Below are 13,663 nucleotides of genomic sequence, written 5' to 3'. Positions count from 1 at the left end.
GTATACAGTTGGACAACAAATGTGACAGGCTTTATGGAAGAAGAGAGCCGATTCTTCTGTTGCTAAAGGCATGGGTTGAGATCTACAGAGCTCGACCATATTTCTGTTTTGCTCCTAACCACATCCTCTCATTAAATTCCCGTTGATTTTAATTTGCAGATCATTTGCAGTGATTCTTGCTTATGTGGTAAATATGGATGCAGGCGTACACAGAATAACGTTAACATTGCCTTTGTTCTTTATTTCCAATAGTTATCATAATGTTCCTAACACTTCTCAGACAGACGAATTATAGCCTTTATCTTAAGGAACATGTTTCTTAAGGACAATTAAACCTATTTCCTGGGAAATGCTTGACAGTAACTGTTCCCATGCTTCTGAAAATAAGTCATCTAATCTTGCTGGTCCCTAGCAGTTGTGATTTATGTAATGTAATGGTAATATTATTAGTATCACTGTGTTACCACGATTATTGACAGAGTGGGGTTTTTTTGTCACAATGCAGGAACTTGTTTTTCCTATATCTATTCATATCTATCATATTCTGAATTTCCTATATCTACTCACTTACTACTTGTGTTTTAGAAGGTGAATTCTTGGCCTTGTTATACTGCGCGTCTGTGCAGCATCGCTAGAAAATACTCTGAACCAGGGAAGCCCTCACCTTGGGCTTTATTGGCATTATAACTAGTCTGGATGTTCTAATAGGTGTGATGTTTGTGATGGGCTTGAGGAAGGGAACAAGCAGACCTGTGCTATTTAATTGTTTACATGTTACTGTGCAATACTCTGGTTTTTGTTTATAAACAATGGGGATGGGCAACAAAACTAACAGCCTTCTCCTTGCATCCTGGCTGCTGCTTTCAGGTGTGGAGGGAACGCTCATCCTTCCCCAAGATTATATGGGCATTTTTAGCCAGGATAAAGCTCTGGACTGCCAGTTAAGGAATGCAGGCAATGAGAAAGACAGCAAGCAATGAATACACAGGCAGAAAGACTTCCAAGGCGAATAAGAGACTTTTTTGCAATAGTGCAACTAAACCTTATTAGTGATGGACAGAAGGTAGATGTTCATAGAGTGCTGGGGGGACTGCAACCAGGAAGCTACTGGAAGTTGATGGACTGCAAAGGAAGATGGGAGAGAGGGATCTATCCAGCAAAGACATAGTGTATAATTAGAGGGGACAGATTTGTTTTCAAAGCTTTTATTTAATCTGCCTTCCTCCAGAAGGTCTTGGTTTTCTCTGGTTTAAGTTATTTATTCTAGGTCAGTATTCTGCTTTCTAATTAAACTTACCCATAGGCTTTATCATTTTGATAACTTGTAGTATACTCCCTTTAAGGAGTTATTTCTCTTTAAGCTCTGACTCAGTATTTCACCAGTTTCACAGTCATATATATTGTTAACGAGGCTACTAAAACTTCCATGAAATCCCTTCAGAGCATAATGAACAGTTGTTGATCTGTTATCCAAAAAGGTCTATGTCAGATGAATGTGCATTTAAACATACCATTGACCAATCAACCCAGTTTCCTTTAGTACTGATTTGGCTATCTTTGAGTGACTGTGCTTGGCAATTACCAGCACCACACAAATGCAGCAGTTACTGAACACCTTCTGTATTTGCATGTGTCGAGAAGTGGTATGTTTGTAGGCAGTTTCCATCCTTGTCCAGGTGGAGTGAAGTGCTCTAAACTGGCATCCAGCCAACAGCATGGGCACAGCTGGACTGTCACAGCGAAACCAGGGCAGGGGTGTGGATGTTGTGCTAAAAAGGACAGTTCCCAACTTAGTTATGACAAACTAAAACTAGCAAATTAAACTAGCAGGTGTTCTTGAGGGACTAGTTTCAAACTAGAAACTAATACTCTGGTATATAAAACAGTTGCACTGAAAAAATATTGATTTCCCCCCCCCCCCCCCCGTGAAATTGCCATTGCTTGAGGCTAGACATAATATTTATTTTTATTACAGTGTCAGCTTGGTGTTGTTAGAGGCTTCTCACCTCTGGCCCACAAGGATGTGTATGTTAGTCCCAAACCAGTTTTGACATTGCTGCATTGCATTATTGAGAGCCATTGTTAAGCTGAGATGTCATACAAAGGTCCATCCCGTCTGTCTGGGGAGATACTGAACAAGCTATGGCACTTAATTTATTGGACAAAGCCTTACAGGTTTCTAAAGCCATACGTATACCAGATGTCACTAAATACTTCTGTCTGCTGCTTTTTGTTGCTTTCTTTTTTTCTGTGACTCACTATTTTTATATTTCTTTTATAATATTTTCATCAACCTTTTAAAATGGTCTTTTGTTTGTTCATTTTGGGCTTGTGGTTTGGAGTGGGCATTTGGTTGGTTTGCATTGGGGTTTGTTTTTTTTTTTTACAAAGGACTTGAAGCAAGTCTAAGCAGCGCTGCTATGGAAAACATACAAGTGGGAACCCACTCTGTACAGTAAGTACTTTGGTTTTCCGATTGACAACATCATTTGCTAATGGCGACAGTTTGAAAAATTTTGAAAGAACATTAAAATTTTGGGATCAGTTGCATGGTTAAATTGCACCAAAATTCTTCCTACATCTTTTTCCTATTGGATAGTAGGTTTATTTTCATCCTTGTGTGATTGAAGGGGAGGTTTGTGTGATAATGACTATGTTTTGACAACACCATCATTGTTATTATGGAGCATTTTTTAACTTAGTGTAAAATTTTAAACTCCAGCTAATGTCCACAAAATGGTGCTTTGGGCTCTTCAGTCCTGAAACAATGAATCAGGTGGGATTACGCTGACCTGCTAATCTGCAGTGTTCATCCTTTTCCAATAGTTCGCACACAGGAGCAAATTAAGTGCCTATTTTTTGTGTCAGCCCTGAAGAGTATCTGGTTTTTCAGCCCTTAGTGACTTGTTAACAAACAGGTATCAGGACAGGCTGGTGAAGGCAGGCCGCTGGCCAGTCAGATGTGAAATAGCATCTCTTTACTAACTACAGTATTGATTCCCGCCTACCCTTGCAAACTGTGTAATTTTCTTTTCCCTGCTGCTAAACTCAGTAACAATGTATGAAGAGCTTTAGGGGCCCATCAATGCTCAAAAAGGCTGCTCTTCCCTGGCATTCTATTGATTTTTCTCAAAGGCTTTTAAATTGCTCCTTCATTTTACTCAAATGCTCATTTCATCTCTACTGGATGCCGGCATTTTTTCGTTGTGTTTAAACAATTGCTCCATTCACTGGGTTCCTAAACTGTGACGCCTTCTTATTACTGGGAGATAAACTGTTTAGACAGTTTTCCTTAATCTTGGATTAATCGTTCCTGTATCTGAATTGTGCTGTTCTGTATTCCTTCACTTCAAAAAAAAAAAAAAAAAAAAAAAAAAAGTCGTCTGTGAGGTCTTATGATCTATCAAGTATATGTGTTCTGTTTTCTCTCTCTATGCTTCTCCTGCTCAGTTCTTGCACAGCTTCATTTTTTTCCTTGTGCTTTTTGGTGTGTTGGATTTTAATCAGTCCTTGCTTTCATGTATCATAGTAGGTTAGATCTAACCTTTCCTTGGAAAATTGCTCTGGTATTCCTGAGCACCATGTTCTTAAGTTGAGGACATTGCCTCTGACTTTCCTGAAATGTTGTTACCAATATTTGTCACACTCAGTGACCATCTTGGTGTATAAGTGAAATTGTTATAGTCGTTTAAGACTGTTTATTTTTCTCTGTCTACATAGATGTTAAATAAGGGTAGTAGACATTTGGTGTTACAATTTCTGTAGGCAAGAAAGGCAGACTGACATACGGGAAACTACATGACAAATGACCGGCAATTACTGGTTGTTAAAATACAGGATTCTGGCATTTATGCTGAGTTTGGACCATGTTACTCTGAAGTAGTGCTTGCTACATTTTTTTCCAACCCATATGCTCAAAGTCTTTCTAATGCAATGCCATTTTTCTAAATTTCCCCTTGAAGGTCTCCATCCTCTAGCCACATTTTTAGTTTCTACTTTGTACTATGTTACCTCGTTCTGATATGCAAGACTCTATGCTAAAGGTGAAAGACCACGGCTTCCTCAAAGAGCTTACGGTCTAAATTGTTCATGCTTTTTCTTGTGGTGGCATCTGTGAACAGATTTCATTTACAGTGTATGGTTGGATTCTGAACCATTAAGATTTTGATAAAACTGTAAAACAAGCTTTTGATGAGATAAATTAACTCTTGTGCTATTGTCAAGAGAATAAAATTGATTTAGATAATTAAACTGAGGAATTGTGGGATACTTAAAAGGTAGTATCTTTTTCAGATGCAAAATTGGGCTTGTGGCAACAGGATCATGTTGTCTAATTCAAGAATGCTGTTTAGGTGTCAGATACCACTTCATGTTTTGAAGCAAATATGATTCTTTGATGCAGAAAAGTTACAATGTCATCACCCCTACTCTGCTCAAAAGTTGACATATTCCATTTTGGGGGGGGTTCTTTTTAAGCTTATTCAGAATCTATTTCTGAAAAGAAGTTCCTCAGCTACGTTGTTGGCATTTTGTTCAATTTCTAAATAATAATCACTGTGTTTATGTCACCTTTCCTACATGGAATTGTTTCCTTGGAATTTTGCTACTGTGCAACTGTGAAAACTTGACTTAAGTCTTCGTACAGAACAGTTTTGTCTACAGCAGCTAATAATAGGTACTAACCCCAGACTGGCAGGGCTTTTTCATCAAGATCTGTCATTTTGGCTAACTGCTTTATCCTCCCCTTCCTTTGTGTATGCAACTTACAGCACAGTGAGTCTGCCCTCGCCTAGCGGTGTCAAGAACCTGTACCCTAGGAGACTGCAAATTCCACCTGGGTTTGGAGTTTCAAAGTGCATGCTTTTTTCTTTTACACAGAGTGGCAAGATCCAGAATTCATGAGAGAAGTTGAAGCAGCTACAGGAGTGGATCTTGGTTCCTCTAAAAATAATGGAAAAGGAGGGAAAAAGAAAGGGAAGAAGAAAAAATATCCAAATCTGACAGACCTGAAGCAGCAGGCTAACACTTCTCGTTCCCGGCTTGAGAAGAAAGTCTTCAATAAGTAAGACGCTTATGTTCTCTAAAGCCTGTGAAATTGCTGTTTCCCTTTGTTTCAGTGGTGCTTTCTGTTTCTACATTAACATGCACTTACTAAACAACTTTCTTCACTAACTGCAGAGCACAGATACCTTCCATATCTCTGGAGGGTAAAGAGTAGAAGGTACTGATGACCAAAGTTATTTCTTTGAGAGTAATTTTCAGCTAATTTACAAAATTTCCCTATGAAAGATTTTTTTTCCATCCTTCTCAATTTTTTTTTTAATCCTTTAGTTGCTGTAGTGGCTTCTCTGGATGATCATTTATTAATCACATGGATGCTGCTTTATGCATACAAATAGTACCGGATCTGGAAAGAAGATGATGTGTTCAGAGTGACACAGCTTACAGCATCAGACGCACTGTAGTAGTGTAGATGGAGTGAAAATGAAGTTTTTCCTTTTGAAAGCCTAAGATGGGCTATCCTGAGCAGAACTTCAATTAATAAAAGGATCTGTCAAACACTTGGCTTTTGGCATGTAACGCTGTCTTGACAGTTGCCCTTGAGCCTCTGGTGTATGCTCAGAGACCTTCCCAAACTTTTGACTGCTGCCTGGGCTTCCTTTGTACTTTCTCTCACTCTTGCCTATACTAAATTGCTAGCTGGGCCTGATGCAGTGCCCTCCAATCCAGTATGTACACACAGTGATCCCTTCCTGTGTAATTATTCAGTGATACACTGCCATTGCATTTTTCTCCTTCTTTACTGAGAATGCATTCAATTGGCTAAGAAAACATTTGGATCCTTGTGTTACAGTCCTCGTTCACTTAACCCCTGCTGTCTTTTGTAAATGTCAAGGACTGGAACCTGCTGCAGGTCTCTTCTCAGTGTAAGAGTTTGAAGATGATTATTCCCTGTACCAGAGGCATGTGGACACAGTATTCTTCCTGTGATGGTGCTGTTTCCATATGTCTCCCTTTCCTCTCAGCACGTGTGCAAACAGTAGCTCTTGGCCTACCTTTAGCTCAAGAAGAAACTGTTTGGATGGCATTGGCATTTAGACATGTCGAACAAAGGTGTGTCTGTGACTTATGTAGACATATGTGAGTTAACTTTAAAGCAGGCATGCTAGCTCAGATGGAAGTGGGAGCCTACCAACCCACCAAGCTGAATGGGTTTTAGAACGTATAGTAGCTCCACATGTCCACTCTGTTATGCCATTTCCGATATCTAGTCTCGGCTAGATGTGGCTGCAACATAAATTTGCCTAACCAAGCTCTGGTCTTTATCAAATGGGAAGTAGCTGCAGATATTTAAAGAGTTTCACATGTCAAAATGAAGTAGTCAAGGAGAGTGAAAAGTGTAAAGTTGTCAAATCAAAAAAGCAAAATTATTATTATAAAATCATTCATGGTGGGTTATTCGCTAAGCATACTGGATGAGTTGAACAGCATCCAAAGCACAATATTTGTTTAAACTCTATTTTCCCTTTTCTGATGTAATTGTTACAATAACAAAGCCAAATCCACATTGCTTTTAGTTACAGAACTAACACGTTTTCTGTGAAATTCTCATGTCACCTGATCTTAGTTAGAAGTCAAAGACATACAGTTCTAATGATCAGAATTTCATATCAACTTTAACAAAATAAATTTAAAAAGCTGTTTTTGGTTTACTGTGGTTTGTGCTAATGATTTTGAGTGTGTATTAGTGCCAGGCATAGGGAATCAAACCTGTCATGTTTTAATAGGTTTCATGCTTTGCAGCACTAAGCAAGATGATAACCTTGGCTCCTTATAACAACCCCAAATTACTTGAAACGTATAGGTGATAAACCCAGGCTCTAGTCTGCCAATAAAGTTAAGTGAAATTGCACACAGATCATCAAAGTGGGATCTCATTTCATTTACAGTATCGCACAATCCAGTGGTGCTAATGTAAAACCTACATGACATGAAAGTGTCAAGGCCACTCTGCACTGCTAAAGGCTCACTTTTCTCCTACCAATTAGGCAATATTTGAAGTGCAAAACCATGACCACATTTTCCTTACTCTGGTAACTTTATTGGCAGAATTTTGTTAAAAGTATACCTCTTCCAAGGTGTTTTTTCGAATGTTGGTTTTCATTACAGTGGCTGCTGAGAAAATCTTTAACCCCACCATTTAGAAGTGTTATTAAGAAGTATCCTCTGTTTTCAGGTGTTTCAAAATGGCTTTTGAAATGAAGCTGTTACAGAGAGCAGTTAGCTAAAACAGAAGTCAACTTGCCTCTCAGAGATAACCACAGGAGCAGAGCTGGAATAGTGTGTAGGGCTTGATCCTGAAAAAGGCTGGTGCACACTACCAGGTGGATGTCTTGCCTTCATTTTACTGGACAGCCTGCAGCATCTTCAGCAGTGATAAAGGCAGACAGTGACAACATAGCGTCTAACAGCACTAGACTTGAAACCATCCTCTTTGCGTGATGGAACTTCCCAACTGCATTTCTGATGTAGAAATCAAAGGAGACATCAATCAGTGCCATGTTCTTAAATGGGACATAGTCCCTCAAACCAAGCCCTTAGCTGGTATACTTCCCAGGTTGGCAGAGCATCCAGGTCTTTACAGAGAGGTGGTAGGAGATAACTTCCTTCTTTGTAAACAGAGGCAGGGTGACATCTGAGCACACCTGCAAATACCAGCCTCAGATTTTCTGACCTTTTGTGCTAGAGGTACCTACAGTAACCAATAAAAATGGGAACGCTAGAATCCAGCAAAGAACAAAATTACCTAGGCAAGAGGCACTCAGCTGTGCACAACAGCTACCGTAAGTTTCTGTGGGGGCAGATGTATGCAACAGAGCATTCTCTTGACTTCCGCTACTGCCTTTCTTCTGCTTTCTTACCCCTCTGTAATCATGAACACATTCATCTGCCTTACCAGTTAAAGGCTATATAGTATGCCTTTTATGAGAATCTCCAGTTCCTATTCATGCTGTCTAGTCATCATTTTCCTCACCCTCAAAATCTCAGCTGTGTGATCTTCACTCAAAAGTTTGTGGAGGGAAAAAAATGCAGGTGTCTTCATTCACCCATTCAAAAGCAGAGCAGTCACCCCCAAAAGAAGAGAAATCTCTGGGTACCATCTTTACTGGGAGGAAACAATGGCAGCAAATGAAGAGCAACAACATGGGGGCAAACCCTCATCAGATTTAGGAGCACCAGAAAGCTTAAGAGCTCCCAAGTTCATTCCTTTATTTCCTTTTTGAATCTAAAGAACACTCTAGAGCCTTCTTCAAGCACAGCAGGCACTGCAGAGGGCTCGGCTAAAATGCTTGCCCATCATGAGGTAGCAGAGATCCCATTCCACTTTATATAAGAATAAGGTATTGGACATACTGTCCCACCTGTGCTAAAGTCTAAGTACTTAGCTGTTCTGCAGCAGTAATTTACCTCTCTGCATAGAGATACATGACAATCTCTAGTGTCTTCCTAAAGTAGTGTTGTCCTTGTGGATTAAATAGTTGCTGCTCAGGAATGGGAATGCTGCTGGTGTGAGCAAAAGAGTCTTACTCTGCCCACAGCTGATGAAATGGGTTTTTAGTAACCTGTGAAAGGAAAGCAGCTAAATGAGTTATAGTTACATGAACCGAACAGCAAGCCCTTCCCTCACAAAAACCTTCTAGATTCTGCAAGTCAGATTTCATAAGGGTTTCTGAGTGTTAGTTTTTTTAGATCCTGTTAGATACTTTTAGTTATTTTTTTCCCCCGAGAGCAGTTAGGTGCTTTTGAAAATCAAACTTGCTATGTGTGACTGTCAGAAATAATGCTAAGAGGGTGGAATGCACAGCCATTAAACTGAAAGACTTTAATTTGTTTATTCCTGTTAATAAAATCATTGCTGAATTAAACTATTTGTATTGCTGCAGCTAATTTAGTTAACAAGACAAATTTGTTCAGCCTCATCAGTGCAGTGTTCAGAAGCCTGGTAGTGATTAATCATAGTTCATTTTTTTTGTCCCCAGCATTCATAAACATTCTCTGAGATTGTGTAGAATCAACATAATTGTTTTTATTATTTTTTTGTTTCTCTTTCAGAGGTGCTATGAAACGGGTGGTGAAAGCAATGAACCGAGTGGACCAAAGAAAGCATGAGAAGTTTGCCAACCAATTTAACTATGCACTGAATTAAATTGTTGATCTTCTTTACCCTTCATTTTATTACAAGAGTGCAACTGCACAAAACCTTTATCACAGATCTTCATATTTACACTAAAATACTGTGCTAGGTGCATTTTTACTGGGGTAATTTTTTTAATTGTTTTCAACTTTAACTTATTTGATAATGAATATTAATTTTGGCAAAGATATGGTGGTATAGAATGAAATGCATTTAACAAGTTGATAATTATTTGAAATGTAGATGAAATAGAGCATGTTATATGACTTGTACATAATCTGGGTAATATGTTCAAGTTTGGGGGTTTTTTCCTTCCTAAGGGACTCATGTAATTTATACCTCCTTTGCCAACATGTGTGTTGTAATTTGCCTCCACTTTCATGCCTTCAGAAAAAAGATGCCTTAGAAACACTTAGATTTCTACCAGAGATAGCAATACACAGAGTATTTGCTCAGTCTACAACTCTAGAAGGTGTACCACAGCAAGCAGCACAGTGATTCCTGCAGTACCTCTAAAGACTTCTTGTGTACACACTAAAAAAAAATCCAAATCAACTGATGCCTTCAGGTAATGAATGGAGTAGAGTTTGATTTCAGCAAACTGAAATCCAGGAACTAATTGAAACTTGATAGCTGTGGCACTAGTGGAGAAGCTGAAATGACAAAGGTTATCCTGGTCTGCTGCTTGTCTTCCCAAGATGGTATCCCAGTATCTTTCAGAACTGTATCTGGAGAGCATGCTGTGAAAGTTTGTAGAGATACTCAGAATGTGCTGTAGTTTAACTGATACTAAAAAGCTCCAGTACAAAGCAAAAGTATGAGGTTTTAAAAATCATTCAAGTGTCATACTGCACTACTGAACTGCCTGGCTTCAATCGCTTAAAATTACATCAGGCTCAAGCCTGAGAGTGCATAGTCACTCACCTGTTGGAGGTCTTTTCTTGTGCATCAAGAGACTATAAGACTTTAAAAAAGGAGAAAATTTAAACTCCTCAGTGTAGCTTCTGACCACCTCCGTCAAAAGCTAATTTACAGTTCTGCCAAATACCTTTTGACTTGCACAAGTACTGCTTAGAAGGCAATTAATGCTGAATCTTGATAGTTTATTTTGCAAGAGCTCTGCAGTTTGGAAGACATTTTCCTCTTCAACACAGGTATTTAGAAGATGTACTTCTAAACTACCAGAAATAAAATAATAAAGAGCCAGAATTTCAAAAGCTATCATCTGCTGCACTGGAAAGCAAAGCCACTTCTACTATCAGGCTAGCTAACTTAGTAGTGAAGGCTTCAGGTGAAAATGTAGACAAGGACAAACTAAGTTCATCACTAGGTCAGTTGAATCAACTGCTAAACTGATGTTATTTCTTATCAAGGATAAAGACACACACAAAAAAAAACCCAAAACAAAACCAACACCACCACAACCCTGCACATTTGAATGTAATGTAGATCATTGGATGCTGGGATCGCAGAACAGTCTAAATGAAACTGTTTGATCTTGGAGATTAACGTTCAAGAGAGCCGCAGAGGTCATCGTGCCACTATTCCAGAGATTCCTGAGCCTGCACAGACTGAAGGTGTTCATTCATAAGACATGTTTTCTCTCCTTGTAAAAACAGTGGGCGTTTATATTGTGCAGTGGCACTTAACCCTTCTTTGCTGTGGATGTGAGATGTCAGCACTAGAAAATTTCCAGCAAACAGTAGGTGCACTTTACCCCATGGAGTTCCCATTTTGGGCCTTTAGTAAAAAAAAAAAAAAAAAAGCCCAAAGACCAAGATTGGAAAGGGAAATGGTAGAAATCTGTGACAAAAGAGTGTGCTTAGCAAGTAATGCTCCATTATGACGCTACTCAGTCGTATCAGTTCTAGAATTATCAGCTGAAACTTCCTATCTGGACCTGAGTGTCCAATCCACCTGATCCTATTGTGTGATCTGTATGCTCCCCCCCTTTCTTTATTAAAAACACACATGCATACAAAAAGGTGTTTTTCTAGAATGCCTCTTTCATGCAGAAGGAGAATTTGCAGAATTAAGGTTTCCCAGCAAGTGACTTGGAGATGGCTAACTCAAACACAGGTGCATGGACTTTGGACCAGGTTACTGATAACTTTTTTTAGAGCTCTTCTACTTTTCTTTTTTTCTGGTCTTGTTGCAATAACTTTTTGTGTCAGGTGGGGAATATACCCAGTTGGATATGAATTTTTTTGTTCCTCTTTCTGCCTTGAAGTAAGAAAGACCATAGATTCTTCATAGGAGAATGTGTTAAACACCCATTCCTTGTAGCACTGCCTTTATGCTAGTCTGACCTCTTACCAGCATGCATCTTCCCCTCATCCAGTGTTTGAGAAACCCATGCTTCCCGTCCCGTGTTAATGATTGCCTCATTTAATCAAACGATTTCTCTACAAGGGCAATTCAGCATATATACACAGAACAGGTCTTGAATTTTGCCACATTAAGCATTCTCATTAGACCTGGTCAGACATAATTTAGAGGATTCAGGGAGCTTTCTCCTTTTCCTGGGTTTATCTGTAGCTCTGCTAGAGGAAAATTTTTAAAAAGGCACCTATCTCCAAAGATCCAGCATACCTTCATTAGATAGAAATCCTTTTAAGTTCAAAATAAATCAATCTACTTCTTAGATACATCACACCTCTTTGTGTTTCACTTTACTTACAGCAGTTTACAAATTTGAGGTCTCTCAGCTCACCAGCTATTCAAACATGTTAGTTGCTAAACTGTGTGACATTTCTGCTGGAATTTTTCTATTCCTGTCCTCAAGGCTTCTGGGAAAAAAATAAATACAAGTATCATTCACATAATCTCTGCTGTGTGTTTGGGGTTTTTTTTTTATAACTCACTCAAATGCCTTTGCAATCGTACTATAACATACTTCTTACTGGGGATACTGCATATGATTTCCAGGTACCTAAACACCTTGGCTGATTTGGCCCTTGGAGCGTTGTTAAGGTGAATAGTTGTAATATAGGTTGAATATTCTGTATTTCTAAAAGAACATGGTAACTCTGAGCCGAAGTGAGCAGTGCTGATGCATATAAGTCATCCGTTTATAACTAGTGCTGTTTCAGTAGCGAAACAAGGACTGAAAGCAAAGACTTGTCCACGGTTATTCTTATGTGAGCATACGGTTGCATCTCGGAAGTAAAAGCCAGGAAGGAAAAAGCTACAGCGTGTAGCAATTTAGTGCTCTTTAAGGTTGGAATGAAGGGTCTGGCCCTCTAGCATGACGCAGTTACTGACATAAGTGAGCTTGGCATGGAGTTTGTAAGCAGGGCTTCTGAATAAAAGCAATCCTTCAGCACATCCCCTCTGAAGTTACTGAGGCAGAATGATGGGTTCATACTCATCTTTTGCATGATACCTTGCAATTTCATTTTCTCTAACCTTACTTGAGACTTGGCTTTAGCAATTCAGGTCTGGCTGAAGATTTCTGTTAGAAAACAGTAACCCTTAAAAGCTCTTAGAAATTATGTTCAAAAGATTTATTTGGGGATTGGTTGGGTTTGGGGGTTTTGTTTGGGTCTTTTTTGGAAGCAAGACAGACAGGATTTGTAAGTGGTTCTCCATGGACAATGCATCATGCCATGTAAAACAGTTTGCAGGTTGGGGAGGACATCAGTGAGTTCAAAGTGGACATTATTGAAAAAAAACATCTTTCTTTTGTGAAAAACAAAAAAGAAACCTGTTCCACTTAAAGTGGCCTAGCTAGAAGCAAGAAGTAGTATTGAATCTTGGGAACCCAGGCCGCAAAACCTCAATTCAGTATGTATCAAAATAGTTGAGCCGAGATAGCCATCTGGTGGTCTCTAACACTCGTGCAAATACCTGGCTGTTTGTGCGGCTCTGTTTGTAGCTCGTCCAGTGCTATTAAACGCATTAATGGTTTTAGTCATGGAGGTGATATAAATGTGTCTGTAGGTTATGCATCAGAAAAGGTGAGGACATCTGGATGTTACAGCAGTACTTAAGTGATGAAAACTGGTCATTTAAAACCGTGCCTTTTCAAATGATACTACCATATAGGAAAACTTCATGCCTTTAGAGTGTAGTCTGACCACGGATAGTAGCAAATAGGCATAGAAAGGGACCTTCTGCAAACTGGCCCGAGAAGGGTCTAGGTGCCAAAAACTGTCCAAAACTACAGCCCAAGAAATGCTTAAGTTTCCTGGGCCCCTAAGGGTCTGTACATACCGTGAGCTGCACTGGCCTTCCCACCTAGACAGGAGTTCTTGCTTAGGCCTAATAAGACCCAGGGAAAGAATTGTATGAGCACTTGAGAAGGCTTGATCTAGCGTGGATTTTCACACCTTGCCTAACACCCACCAAACACATACCTTTAACAAAATCACTGTTTTTAAATAGGCAGTGGCAATCGTAGTGCACGTAACAGCTATAATGCTGGAGCGCACGTTCAGGCTAGGTGGAGTTCCAGGTCCCTTCTCA

The 13,663-nt window shown here is 39.4% G+C and overlaps 1 protein-coding gene across 2 annotated transcripts in view; it reads left to right on the top strand.

Moving 5' to 3' along the window:
* UVSSA (UV stimulated scaffold protein A) overlaps positions 1–12,019 on the top strand; it is a 58,801-nt gene extending 46,782 nt beyond the window's left edge. Inside the window, exons 12-14 of one of the 2 annotated variants that reach the window (XR_008234195.1) lie at positions 2,392–2,455; positions 4,879–5,062; positions 9,115–12,019. Coding sequence is in view for 1 of the 2 variants with exons in the window: in XM_052780711.1 (XP_052636671.1) it covers positions 4,879–5,062; positions 9,115–9,208 (278 nt within the window). In the remaining variant the exon portion in view is untranslated. The remainder of the gene's footprint in view (positions 1–2,391; positions 2,456–4,878; positions 5,063–9,114) is intronic. The other variant, XM_052780711.1, reaches the window with a different exon arrangement.
* Positions 12,020–13,663: the final 1,644 nt, after the last annotated feature.

This window comes from Harpia harpyja, chromosome 2 (genome assembly GCF_026419915.1).
Source record: "Harpia harpyja isolate bHarHar1 chromosome 2, bHarHar1 primary haplotype, whole genome shotgun sequence".
NCBI classification, from domain to species: Eukaryota; Metazoa; Chordata; class Aves; order Accipitriformes; family Accipitridae; genus Harpia; species Harpia harpyja.
The sequence above is the reverse complement of the archived record's forward strand: the minus strand, read 5'-3'. Positions and strand labels throughout refer to the sequence as shown.